Below are 21,157 nucleotides of genomic sequence, written 5' to 3'. Positions count from 1 at the left end.
TGTATCACCTTGTTGAAATGAAGGAGGGAGTTGTAACTGTCATGTATGCAAGTAGTTGCTGGTGAGGTGAACAGTGGTACATGTAGTTAATGGGCTGGATTCTTCCGTCGCACCTGGCGCAAGATTGCCACGGACAGGAAGGGGACCATGTAACGGCCTGCTGACGTCTGACGGGAATTTCTGATGGGCGTGGCTGAAGAATCCCACCCTAAGCCCCCATTAACCAGAGTGGAGTGTGATGGTTGTTCAGCTTTTAATTTTAGTGGCTAAAAAAGAACAGGCTAGCACTCTATTCCCAAACAACAAGAGGGAATGAGTGGTGATGTTGCCTTTCTTGTCAAGCCATTGGATCAATTCATGACACAATTTATTTTGAGGCTTCCTCCCATAGTTATCTCCTGTTTTACCTCAAGGAAGCAATCGGTCTCAATGAAAATGTGTACTGTATCCCTCTAGCTTGCCTGCACTTATCGCTCTTTCAGTTTCTTGGAAATGGGTGTGGAAATGCATGTGAATGATCCATTACAGCCACTTGTCTAACTCAGACATTGGTACATACTGATGCTACACTATTCAACTAAAATTGGCTTTTTAAATTTCCAAATACTCGAGCAAATTATTACTATTTTAGGCAGTGCTTGCAGTAATGGATGAGATCGCACACCAAAAAATTGTGATGGATTCAGCTCTGGAAACCATCACGGGTGCAACCCATGATTCATTGACACTAATCCAATATAACTTAGTATGTTGAATTTAAAATCTTTAATTTTAAATGCCTGAAGCAAGTTTCTGTTTAATTTTCATGCGGCTGTTTCAGTTACATATGGCAGTATTTTCGTAGTTTTAGATTGGGATGTAGGGATGTATGAATCATAGTCACAAAACTGCATCATAGCAGGAGGGTGCAGGGTGGAAACCCCAACACTTTCCCACCTCGAGGGAGAGCATTACATTCCATCCCACTGTTTAAACTACAGTTTTTGATATAGTATATTATTGTCTAAATTGTAAAGTAATTGGGATGGGTCAGGTTCCTTGTTGCTTATTGATGATGCGTTTATTTGCCTGCTTGAAAATTTCTGCTGCTCTTCTAAACTTCTACATTTCTTCTAAAATTATGAACTTCTAAATTCAGTTAATTTTTTTCCTTATGGGAGCAAGACAACCACACCCCGTGAAGCATTTAAATAAGCTTTTCTTCAGTTTACAAAGAGACCCAATACACTCCTTCAGCCCTCTTTCAAACTGGCTTTGATGCTGCTTTGGAGTTATGCTACTGCCACCTTGGTAAGATCTCTCATCTGGAGGCAGGAAATACAAACAGTAAATATAAGTGGCAGAAAACTGCAGCAAGTCGGTCAGTATCCATTGACCAGAAAGACACCATTCATTCTTCAGGTTTGTAGGGTCCTTCCTGTTTATTTTGTTCCCTTTTATTTTATTATTTTTGCCCCATGGACCCATAGTCGGAATGTACATTCAATCAGAAGATTGCTTGCCAGGACAGTGTGTTCCTAGGTTTTTTTATTTTGGAGAGGCGAAACCAGACTCATCGGCACTGAGTGAATCTTGGGAACCAGTTTTGGAGCCTGTTCGAATTGGCTAATTGGCAACCAGTGGGTTTACCAGGGACAGTGTTATGCCTGATAACAGTCAGCAATTAGTTCCTGTCCAGTGGTTTGTTCAGAGAGAGCATGACAGATGCTGTGCGTGTGTAGATGGTGATGTAAGTTAGAAGGGGGAGGATTGGGAATTAGGTTGTGGATAGCAGTTTTTTTCATCTATTATAATTACTGTTAATAATAAAAGGTTACTTGTGTTTAAAGTTTACAAACCTGGTGACTAGTCAATTTAACTCAACCAAAGCCATGGATATTAATGTGAAATCTAATTTCACCTGTGTTGCGACTCTGGATCAAGTGGGACTGGAATTGACTACACACTAACCCAGGGTGTTGTAACAGGTGCATAACTCATTCAAACGTGGGGCTAAAAGAGCATTTTATTAATATTGAGGAGCAGAAAGAAAGCGTGGATGCAAATTACTGGACTTTCCAATCACAGGTGTAGAATACTTAATAGAAAACTGTTGGATGATGTAAAAGATCATCAGTGGGGTGCATAGAAAGTGTTCTTAGAACTTAGAACAGTACAGCACAGAACAGGCCCTTCGGCCCTCGATGTTGTGCCGAGCAACCCACTCAAACCCACTTATCCACCCTATACCCGTAACCCAACACCCCCCCCCCCCCCCCCCCCCCCCCAACCTTACTTTTTAGGACACTACGGGCAATTTAGCATGGCCAATCCACCTAACCCGCACAACTTTGGACTGTGGGAGGAAACCGGAGCACCCGGAGGAAACCCACTCACACGGGGAGGACATGCAGACTCCGCACAGACAGTGACCCAGCCGGGAACCGAACCTGGGACCCTGGAGCTGTGAAGCATTTATGCTAACCACCATGCTACCGTGCTGCCCAATGTGCTATCATTTTCACATTATTGAAAAGTAGAAACTGCCGCACAGCATTATTGCAATTGGGAAGCTGGGATGCATGAATCATTGTCATAAAACTACATCATCGCATTAATTTGAAAAATATTGAATTACATTTGCAAAACGAAAAGAAATACATTTTCCTTTAGGTAAACTTTTAAATGATAATTCATTTTGAGGTTGTAATACATCCAATTATATTTAGTTTCCCCTGCATTTTCCTCCTACTAGCCGATTCTATTTCTTTCCACTACCTGACGATGAACAAACCTGACATATTGATGGTTTAACATACTTTTGACAACATGGTGTTCCTCTTCAAGGATTGTTATTATGAACAGCGTAGTTGGGCAGCACGGTGGCCTAGTGGTTAGCACAACCGCCTCACGGCGCTGAGGTCCCAGGTTCGATCCCGGCTCTGGGTCACTGTCCGTGTGGAGTTTGCACATTCTCCCCGTGTCTGCGTGGGTTTCGCCGCCACAACCCAAAAATGTGCAGAGTAGGTGGATTGGCCACGCTAAATTGCCCCTTAATTGGAAAAAATAATTGGGTAATCTAAATTTATAAAAAAATTTAAAATGAACAGCGTAGTTCTGTACATATCATACTGGGTTGCAGTCTTGAAATTAGTTGATATGAATGCAATGGTTTTAAAAATGAAAAACTTGAGTTCTTGACTTGTATGCTTATGAATATGTGCTCTATAAGGTTAGAAATGCATCTAAGTTCAAGTACAGTGATGGGTATTGCAACTCATTTGTTTGCTGAATTTGATTTATGTTGAAACTTGCATTTTTTTTTGAAGTTGCAGCAATAGAGTGTGTGTCAAAGTAGTGGCCGGATGGAGAAATGTTTTTTGTTTGTGCGATGAACATTTTGGCACGTTTCCTCAGTTGCTTTGAATTTTAAAAAAACGATCTTTCTTTCACATTCCAGTAACACATATGTAATTAAAACTAAACCACAACTAAAAATAAAATACTTTAGAAATACCGCATATTCTCCTTCTGTTGTCCAGCTCTGTGGGACTGCCCTTGCATTGTTCTGTTCCTATTTATCCAAACATGAGTGGCACTCCCTAATTTTGCGTCTTGATTCTCAAAGGAACATTTTGTTATTTTTTTTTCGTTCTTTAAAGACCACATTGCATCTTTCAGGTTTTGTTGTAACTAAACTATACCTGTCCACCAGGTCTTTCAATTATCCAGCCATCTGGAATCTACCTTTGGAATTCCCTCTCTGAACCTGTCCATGGCCCTTACCTCAATTTTTTTTTAAATTACCTAGTTCTTCTACCAAAACTTTGGTCCCTAATCTGTCTCCTCCTGATGTAATTACAATGTAAATGCAAGTTATTCATATGTGCACAATTTTCATTGAACTCATAAAACATTTATGTGGCATCTGTCATGACCTCTGGACATCCCATAGCGCATCCTAGGCAATAAACTACATTACACTGGTGACTAGACTTTAAATGTGTGGAGATAATAAAATTCCACCAGTGCTACATTTGAGTCAAGACTGTCATCTAGCAGACTAGGATTAGTCACAAACAACTTTTAAACTGATGATATCTATCAGAATGTTCAACATAATACAGTGCTGCACTCTGAAATCCTGTCTCTGATAAATGAAATAATTAAAATGTTACTTCTCAACAGTTTTGCTTAAAATCAGCATCGCTTATAATGAAATAGAATTATGTAAAGTAATAGCAAAGTTTCCATTTCAACAACTCGTGTACCAAGCTGCAGCTTTCTTTCTCCAGTACCACATCAACAAATTGTCCATTATGTCATCTGAGAACCACATGAACAACAGTGAAAAAGAAGTGGATGAAGTAGATGCAGCTCTATCGGATTTGGAAATTACTTTGGAAGGTGGCAAAACATCAACCATTCTGGTATGTCAAATCATATGTCTCTTTTATGCTTGGTGATTAAGTGAACAAATCTGTTGCATTTTAATTCGGTCATGATGATTGGATTAAGCAAGCACTGCCTGGTCCCGAATGGCAGAATAAACTTTGGGGAAAATTGTGAATTTACTCAATTGTTATACTTCTGTGGTGCATCAGCTATTTCCTGAGTTCCTGGTGTGTTTTGCCGTAAAATTGTAACTTTGTCTTCAAATCCCTCTAACCTTGTCTTTTAGATCTATAAACATTTGACATTTATACAAGCATTGCAAATACTATAGTGAATTGCATTTGTTTCTTAAAGCAGTGAATAATGATTTTCAAATTAGACTGTTAACTGAGAACTTATTCTTGTTTCAGGGTGATATCACTTCTATTCCTGAATTGGCTGACCATATAAAAGTGTTCAAGTAAGATTTTATTTGTTGACATTTTTCAAGTTTACTTCCTTTTTTTCACTAGTTCTCTTTTTACACTTTTACATTTTCTAGTATGGGCTGTTTGCACAATTTCACCCTACCTGCCCATTTTGACTAAATATTACTCTTCAATAATTAAATTGTTCACTCTTTCTCTTTCTGGAGGCTAACAAACAGATAAAACTTGTAGAATGTTGTCTGGAAAAATGTATATTCCCATTTCTGATCCACTGCAACAGGATGAAATGAACATTGTAGAATAGACTTTTATCCGTTGTTGAGAAAGGGAGTTCTGTACAATCCCTATAGTGTGAAGGAGGCCATTTGGACTATTGAGTCTGCACCAACCCTCTGAAAGAGCACCCTACCAAGGCCCATTTCCCCCACCCTATCCACGTAGCTCCCCCAACCTGCACATCTTTGGACTGTGGGTGGAAACCGGAGCGCCCAGAGGAAACCCACGCAGATACTGGGAGTCCAGCAAACTGCAGTCTTGTTATAGGATGCTGCAGAGATTAGTGACATTCTGCTGTTTGGAAGCTCAGCCTACTGCTTTAGCGCTGCTTAGTCACATCCAGGAAAGTGATTCTTAACTTATAGACCCTGTGGTCTGGATAAATACTTCTATGAGTAGACAGGTGCACAAACTCCATGAGTTGCTCCTAATCCATAAACCTGAACTCATTGAAAATCTCTGCCAGCACCCAAACTTCTAACAAGTCTCTTTCCCACATTATCCCTATGTCCATTGGCTGGTTGCTGATTGATCTACTCCGGCTCCCTGTTGAGCTAAACCTCTGTTTTAAACTCCGAAAGTCATTTTCCGATCCTTCCATGGCATCTCACCAACCTATTTACAATTAGATCAGGGTCCTAATGACCTACCTGACGTGCAACCATTCATGAGGCATTGATCTCCTTCTAGGTGGATATCTCAACCAGCTAGATCAATTGAGTTAAATTGGTGACCTGTGAGAATGGGCAGTTAGTTAAGAAACTAGATGGTCAAAGCTGCCATTCCACCTTGGTCCCCTGATTTGAGTTAAATGGCTCCTGTTTTTCATACTGCCTTACAATTGAATATATTGCCAAATTATTATTATTATCTCTGTTGATAATAAGAACTAGGAGCAGAAGTAGACCGTCCGGCCCTTCGAGCCTGCTCTGCCATTCTATAAGATCATGGCTGATCTTTTCGTGGTCTCAGAACCACTTACCCGCATTCTCGCCATATCCCGTAATTCCTTTATTTTTCAAAAAAACATCTAGCCTATCTTTAAATATATTCAATGAAGTAGCGTCTACTACTCCTTTCGGTAGGGAATTCCATACTTTAACCACCCTCTGAGTGAAGAAGTTCCTCCTTGATTCAGTCCTAAATCTGCTCCCCCTAATCTTGAGGCTATGCCCTCTTGTCCTACTTTCACCCACCAGTGGAAACATCCTTTCTACTTCTATCTTATCCATTCCCTTCAAAATTTTATATGTTTCTATTAGATTCCCCCCTCAACCTTCTGAATTCCAGTGAATATAATCCCAATCTACTCAGCCTCTCCTCATACGATAACCCCCTCAACTCCGGAATCAGCCTAGTGAACCTCCTCTGCACCCCCTCTAGTGCTAGCACATCCTTCCTCAAGTGTGGAGACCAAAACTGCACACAGTACTCCAGGTGTGGCCTCACCAGCACCTTGTACAACTGCAAAATTACCTCTCTACTTTTAAACTCAATCCCCTTAGCAACGAAGGACAAAATTCCATTTGCCTTCCTAATTACTTGTTGCCCCTGCAGACCAACCTTCTGTGACTCATGCGCAAGTACACCCAGGTCCCTCTGCATAGCAGCATGCTGCAGCTTTTTACCATTTAAGTAATAATCCGTTCTATTGTTACTCCTACCAAAATGCACAACTTCACACTTATTGACATTATACTCCATCTGCCAGACCTTTGCCCACTCACTCAATGTATCAATGTTCCTCTGTAAGGTTTTACAGTCCTCAGTACACTTTGCTCTGCCACACACCTTTGTGTCATCTGCAAACTTGGATACCTTACACGTAGTTCCCAACTCCAAATCGTCTATATAAATTGTAAATAATTGTGGTCCCAACACCGATCCCTGAGGCACACCACTTGTCACTGATTGCCAGCCAGAATAGCACTCATTTATTCCCACACTTTGTTTCCTGTTAGACAACCAATCCTCTATCCATGCTAGTACTCTACCCTTAACACCATGCATCCTTATCTTATGCAGCAGCCTCTTGTGCGGTACCTTGTCAAAGGCCTTTTGGAAATCTAGGTACACCACATCCACTGGGTCCCCTTTGTCTACCTTGCTCGAAATATCTTCATAGAATTCCAAGAGATTCGTCAAGCATGACCTGCCCTTCATGAATCCATGCTGCGTCCGTTCAATGGGACAATTTCTATCGAGGTGCCCTCCTATCTCTTTCTTGATAATAGACTCGAGCATCTTCCCCACGACAGAGGTTAAGCTAACCGGTCTATAATTCCCCATCTTTTGTCTACTTCCCTTTTTAAACAGTGGCGTCACATTTGCTGTTTTCCAATCCTCTGGGACTGCCCCAGTGTTCAGTGAATTTTGGAAAATTACCGCCAGTGCATCTGCTATTACTCCAGCCATCTCTTTCAGTACCCTGGGATGCATTCCATCAGGGCCAGGAGACTTATCTATCCTGAGCTCTATTAGCTTGCCCAACACTTGCTCTTTCGTGATAGTAATGGTTTCCAGGTCCTCGCCTACCTTCTTCTCTCGGTCAATTGCTGGCATGCTATTAGTGTCCTCCACTGTGAAGACCGATACAAAATATTTGTTCAATGCCTCCGCCATTTCATCATATCCCATAACTAAATGACCACACTCATCCTCTAACGGACCAATGTTTACTTTAGCCACTCTTTTTAGTTTTATATAATTCTAAAAACTTTTGCTATCTGTCCTTATATTCTGTGCCAGTTTTTTTTCGTGTTCTATCTTACTTTTCTTTATGGCTCATTTCGTGGCTTTCTGCTGACCTTTAAAGTTTTCCCAATCTTCTAGTTTCCCGCTGATCTTGGCCACTTTGTAAGCCTTCTCTTTCAATTTGACAGCCTCATGTATCTCCTTAGACACCCATGGTAGATTACCTCTTTTCTTACAATTCTTCCTTCTCACTGGAATATGCTTTTGTTGAGCACTATGAAAGATTTCTTTGAAAGTACTCCACTGCTCCTCAACTGTCCTACAGTAAAATATTTGTTTCCAGTCTACTTTAGCGAGGTCCTTCCTCATTCTATCGTAGTCCCCTTTGTTCAAGCATAGGACCCTGGTATTGGATTCTATCATCACACTCTCCATCTGTATACTAAATTCAACCATGCTGTGATCACTCCTCCCAAGAGGATCCCTAACGATGAGGTCATTAATTATTCCTGCCTCATTACACAGGACCAGATCTAGGTTAGCTTGCTCTCTCGTCGGTTCCATTACATATTGTTCCAGAAAACTATCCCGGATACATTCAACGAACTCCTCTTCAAGGCTACCCTGACCGAGCTGATTTGACCAATCTATATGCAGATTAAAATCTCCCATGATAACTGCTGTACCCTTTTCACAGGCATTAGTTATCTCTTCATTTACTGCCCGTCCCAGTGTGATGCTATTATTTGGTGGCCTATAGACTATGCCTATCAGTGTCTTTTTCTTCTTAGAATTTCTAATTTCTACCCAAATGGATTCAACCTCATTCTCCATAGAACCTATATCATCCCTTAATGCCACCCTGATGTCGTCCTTGATTATTAGTGCTACTCCACCTCCCTTACATACCTGTCTATCCCTCCGAAACGTCTGGTACCCCAGGATATTTAACTCCCAGTCGTGACCATCCTTCAACCATGTCTCCGTAATGGCTATCAAGTCATATTCATTCGCGATGATTTGTGCTGTTAATTCATCAACTTTGTTACGAATGCTACGAGCATTCAGGTAAAGTGCCTTAATGCTGACTTTATTATTATTAGAGAAATTGGACATCATGAGATGTCCTAAGTTATCCTTCCTTTTTGCTTCATTCCTAGTCTGCCTTGAACTTAAACCCACCTGCACACATGCTACCCTGCTGCTTATCCTTCCATTTAACTCCCTACTCCCTGTCGCTTTCCCTTTCCCTTCCCCCCGACTCAAGTTTAAAGTCCTTTTTCATTGTGTAGGAGTACACCCTTAACCTCAGTACCCAGGGTCCAATCTCTCACTGCTGAGTAGCAATTTCAGTATTTGTATTTGGGAGGCTGTGTTGTCTAGGTCCTTTCACAATCCTTGGGCGGAATTCTCCACTCCCGCGTGGCATCGGGAGGGCCGTCGTGAACTTGGCCGAGTTTCACGACGGCCTCTTGAGGCCGCTCCTCGCACCCTATTCACCCCCCACCCCAGGGGGCTAGGAGCGGCGCTCCATAAATCCTGGCCGCTGGGCCTTGACGCTTTCGCGCCGAGAATGACGCGACGGCGGCGCCTACGTGACGTCAGCCGCGCATGCGCAGGTTGGGGCCGGCTCCAACCCGCGCATGCGCGGCTGTCGTCACGACGGCTGCCGGCTCCAACCCGCGCATGTGCGGTTGCCGTCTTCCCCTCCGCTGCCCCGTAAGACGTGGTGGCTTGATCTTGCGGGGCGGCGGAGGGGAAAGAGTGTGTCTCTTGGAGACGCCGGCCCGACGATCGGTGGGCACCGATCGCGGGTCAGTCCCCTCCCGAGCACGGCCGTGGTGCTCACTCCCCTTTCCGCCCCCCACAAGCCACAAATGAGCATTTGCCGCCATTTTCACGACGGCAGCGACCAGGTGTGGTTGCCGCCGTCGTGAACCGGTCGGGAACGTCAGGCGCTCGGCCCATCCGGGCCGGAGAATCGCCGGTCGCCATGAAAAACGGCGAGTGGCGATTCTGTGAGCGGGGGGTGGTGGAAGAATCGCAGGGGGTGCCAGGGCAGCGTGGTGTGAGTCGCCCGGCCCTCCTGCGATTCTCCCACCCGGCGTGAGGAGCGGAGAATCGCGCCCCTAGTGTCCTTCGCAGAAGCCTGTGAAGTACAATAAAATACTGCAAAGTTCTGACATTTATATTTCTTTATGTGGAAGAATGTTTTTCTTTTAAAACAGTCACTTGAAAGCGTACATTTTCTTCAGGGGAAGAGGGGGTGGCTATGAACACCCTTAGCAAAGAAAAGTTTATTTTGTTGTGTCAGATACAAATTCTTTGCCAAAATATTGACTTCACTGACTGCAGGCAATAAATATAGTTAATATTGTTCAGGCTGAAAAATGTCCTAGAATTGTTAAACTCCTGTTGACCCACAAGTAAGACATCTTTCTTTAAAAAAAAAATCTTTTTTTTGTTCTGTAGACCAAAGAAATTAACACTCAAAGGTTACAAGCCGTATTGGTGCACGTTTAAAGACACGTCCATTTCCTGCTACAAAAGCAAAGATGAATCCCATGGACCTCCCGCTCATCAGATGAACTTGCGAGGTAAGAACTACTTTATTGTGCCATAATGCAATGCTATCCAGCATCTGCCAGAGAAGGTGCAAAATCATGTCAATTGAAAGACAAAATGGAACCGTCATTCTCAAGTCTAGCAGGTAATCATGTTGCTCATGTGTCGCCCTGAGTCAATAAGTCCCTGTGGGTCAGAACTAGTGAATATATCTGAAAGTGTGAATGGTGGACTCCTTCATCTCTTCATGTCTCCCCTCCTTCCAGCATCCAACTCCGACAGAGTCTAAAGCCAAGGTTTCTTTTTGGCAGAGGGAGAATTAGCAGGTGTATTTTCCATCTGCCATGCTAATAGTGAAAAAGTAATCACTGCTGTTTATTCCAGGTTAACAACCGCACCGTGGCACCTATGCTACCTATGGTTCAGACCATAAAATGCTTTACAGAGGAATAGTGGGCTGTATTCTCTGCCACCGATAGCTGAGTTCCCGATGTGGTGGGGTGGAGTGTCCGTAATCCAAAGCTCCGGTCCACCGCTGGCTTTGGGATTGAAGTTCACGCCCCGCGTTAGCGGGAGGATGCAACTGAGTCATTTAAGACCCACATGCATCCTATTAATGCACTAGGTACAATATTGTCTGGGCCCTTGTGATTCTCTGGGCCAAGATTCACGTGGGCAAGAATTGGTGTAGTTCCTGACGAGCATGTACCTGATACGGTGGACCAAGAGGGTAACACTTTAAGGGAGTTGCCCCCAGAGTCCAACGGAGGGCCACCTTCCTCTTTAATCCTCTCTTTCTCCCTGCACACAGATCCCCTAAAAAAGAGACTTCTTCCATCCCCCACCCAGAAGAGAGACACCCCTCTCTGGAAACTAGAGAGCAATCCAGATAGAGGCAGTGAAAAGAATCGCTGCTTTAAAACTCATCTGGGCAATACACCTGCTGTGGCACAGGAACAGTACCTGTCCATTTCTGGAAAGAGAAAACCAGTCTTCTGGGTTTAAACCCCCTCAAAACCTCTATCTGCAAGCCATTCATTCGTTTCTGTTTGATATTGATTTTTCCAGGCTGTGATTGACAGCTTCCACACACTCTGCTGTCAGCATTGTTCCATTCATCTCCCTTCACCTTTGAGTAACTTTGAAGTGATCAGCTGTGAATAACTGCAATGTTTTTAAACATCAAACTTTGAGTTAAGTGCTTTCTATTCATCTCCCTTCATGGTTGAGCAACTTTGAAGTAGCCAGCTGTGAAACTGACAGAAAGTGTTTAATTCTGTTCCAGTGAATAGAGGTGATTTAGCAAAATCCGTACAGAGGAAGATATCCTCTGAAACTGTTTGTAGCAAAATCATAGATACAGTCCTGCTTCACTATTCTTGAGTTATTTAAACCTCTTCTGCCTTTACCAACTTGCAAAGTTCTCACTGATTTACATTGGTTCCCAGTTTCTAAGCACTTCAGTTAAAAATTCTCATCCTCGTTAATCCCTACTCCGCTTCACATCCCTTCTCCATTTCTGTAACATCAAGGCTGTGCAAAATCCCTCCCTATCCCACCCATTCCTCTGACTCTAGCTGATGTTCATTCCCATCCCTCAACCTCACTACTGACCGTTGTCCAGTAATTCCTCACTTAACATTGTAGTTGCATTCCTGTAAAGTGCAACTTCGAATGAAACTACATTAAGCAACTAAAAACTTTAGTTAGCATCTGTAGGACCTTTTCCATCAGAAGAAAAATAATACATTTACAGGGTATAATGTTTTTAAATACTCTACCGAAACAAAAACGGTTTTAAAATAAATTAAATATTTGAGAAACATGCTACTTTTTCTACCAGCCCCCTGCTCGCCATCTCTCCCTCCCACCACCACATCTGCTCCCGATTATCCTAATTGTCACCAACCTTCCTACTCTCAGCTTCCCTCTCCGAACTCGTGTGTGAGATGAGAGGCAAGAGATCGGAAGCAATCAACGGAGTGAGAGAAGCTTTGACTTGCAGGGTCGCAGAGTTGAGCCGCAAGCTGCGGAAGCAATGAATGGGAGAGGCCACTCCAAAATGGCATCAATTGGGTCATACAACCCATGTCACAGCCAACTTGAAATGACGCTAATGCAAATCTGCAACATTAAATGCGAATATTGGCCTTATTAAAAACACAGCGTTAAATCAAAATGACTTCCAATGAGTTGACTTGAAATTAGGATATATTGTACATTCGGCCACCTAGAGTCTACAACTGGAATTCCACAATCTTTCTGCCTCGCCACTTTTTCTTGAAAGTCATCTTTGATTAGGTTTTCAGACATCAGTCCCAATAACTCCTTTGCCTCACTGTTCATTATTTCCTTAATGAAATGTCGAACGTGCTGCTATGCAAGTGAAATTGCCCTTGTTCTTCACTACATCACAAAGCGTCCATACAAGCAGATATTATTTATACCTGCAGCTTGACTTTCACCTAACTCATTGGGGAAAGACTCTACAGAGAAGAGCAGATCAGACAATTTTAGTTACTCTGCTGGATTAAGAATAAATGGCATTTCAAGAATCTACAAGATTATTTCACAGTTTTTTTCTAGGTCTAATACCAAGCCGGGTTATAACCATCCCAAAGTATTTATTGGAATTTTGTTCCAAACAATGGATTAATTCATCGTTGGCTCCTTACATTTGGTGACGATGTATGTTTCTGAAGTAAGTCATGCTTTTGCTGTTGAACATGAAGCTAAGAGTGACTTTTTTTCCCCCTATAATTTGATGAAACAGGATGTGAGGTGACTCCTGATGTAAACATATCTGGCCAAAAATTTAATATCAAGTTGCTGATACCAGTGGCCGAGGGGATGAATGAAATCTGGCTCCGTTGTGATAATGTAAGTATCGATATTGCATTGATTTTATATTTTCAGAATCCAAAAGGAACTTACTCCGATGAATAATGTTTACATTTATATCTAGTGAACATGTATCCAGGAGGAAAATGCAAATTAACTGTAATCCTCAAATCAGCAAAGTCCTATTAGATTCTGGAAAATAATTTCAAGTTTCAGTATAACCTAATTTCTGTTTTATTTCCAGTGGTTTTGTGATTGTGACTCTGTTTTAGTAATGTATTGAATAAATATGATTAACTAAATGCATACCATTGCATCCTACTTACTCAAGATACTTGGTACATACTGATATGATTGTTAATATAGCTTTATTTATTTTTTTAAAAGGATTAATTGCAGCAATATGTTAATTAGTCAGAAGCATTAAAACAAGTCAATAGGTTGTAAGAGTAATTTGGTACAGTACTAATATGTGGGGTTCATGTAAATCTGTTGTACATGATATTGAAAATTATATTCACTTTGATTGAGGTGCCATTGGAGACTTTATAGCTTTTCTATTTAAAAATCTGAAGATAAATTTTCTGTAAATATCTTGCGCTCTTTGTGCTTTTATTAGATGTAAAACTGACTGAAGGCTCCCTCCATGAACTGAGATATAAAGCCTGAATATGACCAAATGCCTGACCACGTTTGATTATAATACTAAATAGCTTTCTGCACAAAGATCGTTTTTATAAATACAGCAATCTTTAAAAATTGATTTTCAATGTTTTTGTGCGGGGTTAAATATATCATTTGTGAAGTTAACTCTTATGCCTTCCATTAGGAAAAGCAATATGCACAGTGGATGGCAGCCTGCAGACTAGCATCAAAGGGAAAGACAATGGCAGACAGCTCATACAGTCTTGAGGTGCAGAATATCTTGTCATTTTTGAAGATGCAACATTTAAACCCTGATCCACAAGTTATTCCAGACCAGAACTCAACAGACATCAATCCAGAGTGTCTTGTGTCTCCTCGCTATTTGAAAAAGTACAAAAACAAGCAGGTATTTTGCCATGGGATCTTTTTATATTGAATTTTACACTAATCTAATTCCATTCTATAAACCTGCCATTGTTGCCATTATCAAAATTATGATCTGGGATAATCTGTTTAAAAGCCCAAAAATGAATACACTGATGAGCATGGGCGGCACGATAGCACAGTGGTTATCACTGTTGTTTCACAGCGCCAGGGACCCGGGTTTGATTCCCAGCTTGGGTCACTGTGCGGAGTCTGCACATTCTCCCCGTGTCTGCATGGGTTTGCTCCTGTTTCCTCCCACAAGTCCTGAAAGACGTGCCTGTTGGGTGAATTGGGCATTCTGAATTCTCCCTCCGTGCACCCAAATAGGCGCCAGAGTGTGGCTACTGGGGGAGTTTCACAGTAACGTCATTGCAGGGTTAATGTGAGCCTACTTGTGACACTAATAAAGATTATTATTAGTATAACTTTGTTCCAAAGCAACGTGCTAACTTTTCATGGTAAGCTAAAATGTAATTAAATTTTCAGGAGAATTTCGCAATCCTTTCATCAGTGATCGTGTTATCTAGTTCTTTCACAGTATATGGGTGTCACTGGATATGCCAGTATTTATTGCCCATTCCTAATTGCCCTTGCAAAGGTATTGATGAGTCACCTTCTTGAACCGCTGCGGGCCATGTGGTGTACGTACACCCGCAGTGCTGTTTTTGAAAGGAGTTTCAGGGTTTTGACCCAGTGACGAGGAAGAAACAGTTCCAATATAGGTATAAATCAGAATATTGTGTGGTTGGAGGACAACTTGCAGGTGGCAGTACCCTCCAAGCCACACAAGATCCTGACTTGGAACTATACCGGCATTCCTTTATTATGATAGAGGTGTCTAATAAGGTGCTTCACACGTTTTGTTTGTGACTTGCAAAGCTGTGTATAGCTTATCCTGTGATCCAAACAGTACTTTCCCATTTAATTATTCCATTCCTCTCTCACTTCTCATTCACTTAGCTTGTGGGTGGTCATTTAATCCCCAAGGTTTTAGTTCATGTGCAGTCATGGATTTGACCTTTTGTTCTTTTACTCGTTCTGTGGCCAGAATCAGAAACTTTTATTTCCCTACTGCGTATCGATCTTCTTTCACCCTAAAGGTTGCAAGAAGAGTTTTGCACACTCTCCAAGTTCAAGTATATCTTGCTGCGTTTGCTGAATTGAAAATTTCCAGACTTGGGAATTGTGGTTTGAAAGAGGTCATTGCTGTTCCTAAAATGTGTAGAGCAGAAGCATCATTGCAGCCTGTTGGCAGATTTTTGAAATGTTGTTTCCTGGAAGTTTTTCATTGAACCATCTGTATGGAGTGTGTCTAGAAATGAGATTGGTTTTAAGAAATTTTCTGAAAAAAGAAAGGCATGCAGTTTTATCAGCATTTTCATGGCCTCTGCGCAGCTTGAAGCACTTTACGAGCAATGAAAGGTGATGGCACAGTGGTTGGCACTGCTGCCTCACAGCACCAGGAACCCGGGTTCGATTCCATCTTTGGGGACTATCTGTGTTGAGTTTTCATGTTCCTCCCGTGTCTGCACGGTTTTCTTCCGGGTGCTCCGGTTTCCTCCCACAGCCCAAAGATGAGCAGTTTAGGTGGGGTTATGGGGATAGGGTGGGGGGGGGGAGTGGGCCTAGGAAAGGTGCTCTTTGAGGGTCGGTGCAGACCCAATGGGCTTGCCAGATGTGCGTTGGAAGAGTAAAATCCAGGGGTAACAAAGGTATGGGTGAAGATTTTAGCACCGAATATGATAGAAGGTAGAAAATAGACATAGAAGATAGAAGCAGGAGGAGGTCTTTTGGCCCTTCGAGCCGGATCCGCCATTCATCAAAATAATCATGTCCAGCCTAATACAATTGCCAGGAAAGGGATGGAATTGGTACCAAGGATATAGCAGTTGTTGAGGTGCCGTGGGTCTTGCCTGTTGTGAGAATTAGGACAATTGGGTGTGAAATCAGGAGGTATCTTTCACACAAAGGATAGTGGAAATCTGAAACTCACTCTACCAAAAGACTCTGGAGACTGAGATGTAGATTTACTGATTTGTTTTTTTAAGGGTATCAGGATTGAAGCAATGGTGTGTAAATCGAGTTGAAGCACAAATCACAGAGGGTTTAATAGAATGACGGTACACTTCATGACTTGTATTCATTGTGATTTTACTCTTCCAGTGTACATGTGGCAGGCCTTCCACATTACTTTCCATAAAGTCACGGTCATCTAAAACTCTGCTGCATGTTCTCACATGCATCAAATCTCATTTTCCATTCATGGTTCTGCTCACTGACCTACATTAGCTCCCAGATAAACAATGCTGTGATTTTATATTCTCCACCTTAATTTTTTAATTGAACTCCTCCAATTCTGAACTCCATAGTCACTTTGACTTTTTCTAGCTCCGTCATTGGTGCACGCCTGCAGCTGTCCTTCCAGAGACTTCTAACTAACGTGCTGCTTATACCTACTCCCATCTGCCCTAATATCTCCTCCATATGTAGCTCGGTGTGAAAAGTTTTGAGGAGAGGCTGATGGTGCAGATGTGTGTAGATTTCCTGTTAGTGCACAATGCATTTGCACTACCTCATTAATAGTGTGGCTGGTCTGATACCTCTGATAAATCTTACTCTATTATGCTGATGTCAGCTTAAAAGGTTGGTGAACTTGAGGCTTTAAGAAGTTGGTTTGTGTGAATAACCCAATTGTTGATAAGATACAAATACCTTCATTGAGAAACCATGCAGAGATTCCATGATTCAGCTCTATAAATGTTTCACTATGCTGGCATTTCTGAACTGGGAAAATGATTCATGTTTTATTTGAAGGCAGATTTTGCTGCTCATGTAACAGTTCCTTCCTGTTGGCAAAAGTCTTCCTCTGGCAAAAAAAACAGGAAAGAGAGAATCTGTTTAACACAAAACTTAAGTCTGATGTAATTTAAAATGAGCTTTTGTATTCCTTGATTTTGCCCTCCAGCTTGAGTCTCCAAAAATGTGCTGCAGTATACAGGGCAGTGCATGTGATGTGCCTGTTTAGACCTTGCACGGTAATGCTAAAGTCCAGGGTTACAAAGTCTACAGCCATAAACATTCGTGTGATATGCGGTTTTGCTGTCTTTGCTTATAGTAAAATTGTTTTTTTTTTTAAATACATCCGTGCTACAGATGTGAGGTTTTATAAGATTATGTTTATGGACTGCGGCTTTAATTTGGGGTAAAGTGGAGGAATGAAGGGGGTCATGTGACCTGTTCTGGATTCTCCTGACGACAAGCTTGATGGCTTAAAGAGGAGTCCAAAGTTGGTTTACTGGGAAGAAGATGAAAGGTGTTTACACCTATAAACAATAATGAAAGCATCTTGCTGACAGTGTATAGATTGTTAGTTTCCAAAGTCCCAACAAGGTGTTAGGAATGTCAGATAATATAAACGGTTATACTTTAAACTGCTATTTAGTTTTGAGATAAAATGAAATTAGGAATTTAAAGAAAAGCTAATTAGTATTTCTACCTGGGTACAAAGCCTGTGAATCACATTACTATGGAGATGGACTTTGAAGAGGAGGGAGGAATCCATAAGAACCCACTGTAGGATTGGCTTGTTGATAAAATATTATAAAAAGGGCCTTTATAAATTATCACAACTTGTACAATGCAGAATCAGAGAGAGAACAAGATGCAGCAAGTCTGTTTGGTATACCATGTATACCAAAACAACTAGTTCATAAGGATTGGAACAAGACTGGAAGATTTACCTAGCTGTTTTGGATCTAAGATCTGTTTAGCACAGGGCTAAATCGCTGGCTTTGAAAGCAGGCCAGCAGGACGGTTCGATTCCCGTAACAGCCTCCCCAAACAGGTGCCGGAATGTGGTGACTAGGGGCTTTTCACTAACTTCATTGAAGCCTACTCGTGACAATAAGCGATTTTCATTTCTATTTACTATTGTCAATAGCGATTGTTATCATCTTAGCTCTTTTACTGCTTTGAATAATATCATCCCTCTGCGGTCTCTGTAGTTAAGTACCAAAAACTGTATTGGTCATATTTATTATAGACTGTCAATTGTAGAGAAAGAAGAAATAACTTGCTGCGAGTGTTTCGAGAATTCCTGGAATGTATGCTTATGGAGTAAAGGGAAATGCTAAATTCAGTTCATGGAGCTAGAACCTCTGCATTCCCTGCACTAAGTTCACAAAGCTTTCATTGAATTTTAACCTGAATTTGTTTGCTGTGGTATATTGCAGTCATCTCCGAAGTATTTTCACATTTGCTGAAGTAATAAAAAGTTGCTTACTTGGCCTCCACAGGACTCATCCACTGTTGTAAACTAAAGCCTGCCCATTGTTTTTGCTTCAAAGTTAGAAGCAGAACTTGCGTAATCATGAAAGTTAAATGTTGTTAAAACCGAGTGTGAAGAATTAGTGATTCTTGCTGTTCAAGGTTAAATCAAAGTTTGCTTCCAGAGAGAACAATGCAAATAACTTGCCTATCTAACTTCTAAACTGTTAATGAGTTAAATTCGAATCACAAAAGTTTATGAAACAGAAGGAGGCAAGTGTCTCTGCCTGCTCTTTGATAGGGTTAGTTTTGGATTACTTTATTGCCCTGCTCAAAAGCAGCAGCAATAACAACTTCTATTTACGATTGTGCCTTTAACATTGTAGAATGCCTCTAGGCACTTCACAGGAGAATTATCAAACAAAATTTGACACCGAGCCACATAAAGCAATACTAGTACAGGTCAGGTTTTCAGCCGCATTGTAAATGAAAAACAGAGAGCCGGGTGGGAGAGGTTTAGAGAGGAAATTCCAGAGTTTATGCCATAGGCACCTTAAAGCAAGACTTGCAAGGGTGAAGTGATGACAATCGGGGATATGCCAAGGGGCCAGAATTGAGCAGCGTAGAGATCTTGAAGGGTTGTAGAGCTGAAGAAAGTTATAGAGACGAGAAAGGGGAGGGCCATGTTGAGATTTGAAAGCAATGATGAAATTTTAAAATGGAAGTGTTATTGGATCAGGTGCCAGAGGAGGTTAATGAGTGCAGGTTATAATAAACACACAATTTTTAAAAAAAATTTAGAGTACCCAATTCATTTTTTCATTTTTTCCAATTAAGGGGCAATTTAGCATGGCCAATCCACCTATCTTGCACATCTTTGGGTTGTAGGGGCGAAACCCACGCAAACACAGGCAGAATGTGAAAACTCCACACGGACAGTGACCCAGTGCCGGGATCGAACCTGGGTCCCCGGCGTCGTGAGGCAACAGGGCTAACCCACTGCGCCACCGTGCTGTCCTATAAACACACAAATATGTAGGAAATATAAAGCAAGTCTGGAAGGATCGGGACCTGAAATATTGGACCTGATTTTCTGTCCATCGATGCCAGAATCGCGATCGGGCCGAGTATCATAGAATCACAGCTGAGCCGCACGTTCGGCGATCCCGTGATCAACGGACTTCGGGGCTTTTTTAAAGGCCCCCAACGGAGCTGAGGAGGCAAATCCCGACGGGGGAAGAGGCCAGGAGTCGCCCCAGTGGCCCCATGGTCCAGACCAGGAGCGGGGCAGGGAGAGAATCGACGGAGAAAACACCCGGAAAAAATCGGGACCCGAAAAACAAAGTGGCGGCCGGCGAAAGCTTCGAGGAGCTGAAGAAGTGGGTCCAGGGGCAGCAGACTACTCTGCTGCGCTGCTTCCAGGAGCTGAAGGTGGAGCTGCTGGAGTCCATCAAGGTAACCAACAGGGAACTGTTGGAGACCCAGACAGTCCAGGGGGCTGCGATCCGGGAGCTGCAGCAGCAGGCCTCCGAAAGGGAGGACGAGGTCGCGGCCGTGGTGGGGAAGGTGGAGATGCACGAGGCGCTCCATAAAAGATGGCAGGAGCGGTTCGAGGAGCTGGACAACCGGTCGAGGAGGAAGAATCTACGGATCCTGGGCCTCACGGAGGGGCTGGAGGGGTCTGACCTAGTGGCCTATGTGGTGATGATGCTAAACTTGCTGATGGGGGCTGGGTCCTTCCAGGGGCCCCTGGAGTTGGAGGGGGCCCACAGAATTCTGGCTAGGAGGCCCAAGCCGAACGAGCCGCCGCGGGCGGTGTTGGTGAGGTTCCACCGGTTCGTGGATCGTGAGTGTGTGCTCCGGTGGGCCAAGAAGGAGCGGAGCAGCAAATGGGAGAACAAGGAGGTGCGGATCTTCCAGGACTGGAGTGCGGAAGTGGCGAGGCGGAGGGCCGGGTTTAACCGGACGAAGGCGGTGCTCCACAGACGGAAGGTGAAGTTTGGAATGCTGCAGCCGGCGCGTCTGTGGGTCACCTATAAGGATCGACACCACTATTTTGAGTCCCCGGAGGAGGCGTGGGCCTTCGTGCAAGCCGAGAAACTGGACTCAAACTGAGGGTCCCCCGGATGGGGGATGCTGTATAATACTGTATTTATTTATACTGTATTTGTATTTACGGGGTTTGGGGTAAGATGTGGGGTGGCCGTAGGGTGGGTGGGGTGATGTCGTACGGGTGTTTTCTGTATGGGTTTTCAAGCAGGGGTTGGGTGGACAGGTTCGGACTGAGGGGTAAACGGGGTGTTCGGGGAGCTGGTGGGGGGGACTGACAATGGGAGTGGCCCTGGAGGAGGCGGGGCCCGGCAGGGCGAAAGCGCGGGCTTTCTGCAGGGTTCCCGTGCTGGGAGAGGGAGGGGGTGGGTTTCCTCTTCCCGCGCAGGAGCGGGGTAGGGTGGACTCGTTGACGGGCACCATGGAGATGGGGCAGTCCCACGTTGGGAGGAGCCGAAAGTAGGGCGGGAGCCGCCGGGGTCAGCAGAAGTTAGCTGGCTCACGGGAGTGCTGTAGAGGGGGGGCGTGGTTAGGAGGGGTCCTAGCCTTTGGGGGGGGGGGTACCGGGTTGCTGCTGAAACGGTCAGGAAGGA

The 21,157-nt window shown here is 43.2% G+C and overlaps 1 protein-coding gene across 7 annotated transcripts in view; it reads left to right on the top strand.

The window, feature by feature from the left end:
- LOC119954105 (fermitin family homolog 2) overlaps positions 1-21,157 on the top strand; it is a 168,522-nt gene that overhangs the window by 133,303 nt on the left and 14,062 nt on the right. For all 7 annotated transcript variants that reach the window (XM_038779006.1, XM_038779049.1, XM_038779032.1 and 4 more), the window contains 5 exons: positions 4,275-4,409; positions 4,785-4,834; positions 10,245-10,369; positions 13,111-13,217; positions 14,008-14,229. In XM_038779006.1, coding sequence (XP_038634934.1) covers positions 4,275-4,409; positions 4,785-4,834; positions 10,245-10,369; positions 13,111-13,217; positions 14,008-14,229 — 639 coding nt within the window. The remainder of the gene's footprint in view (positions 1-4,274; positions 4,410-4,784; positions 4,835-10,244; positions 10,370-13,110; positions 13,218-14,007; positions 14,230-21,157) is intronic.

The sequence above is a fragment of the Scyliorhinus canicula genome, chromosome 2, assembly GCF_902713615.1.
Source record: "Scyliorhinus canicula chromosome 2, sScyCan1.1, whole genome shotgun sequence".
Lineage (NCBI taxonomy): Eukaryota > Metazoa > Chordata > Chondrichthyes > Carcharhiniformes > Scyliorhinidae > Scyliorhinus > Scyliorhinus canicula.
This window is presented reverse-complemented; position numbering and strand designations above follow the sequence as displayed.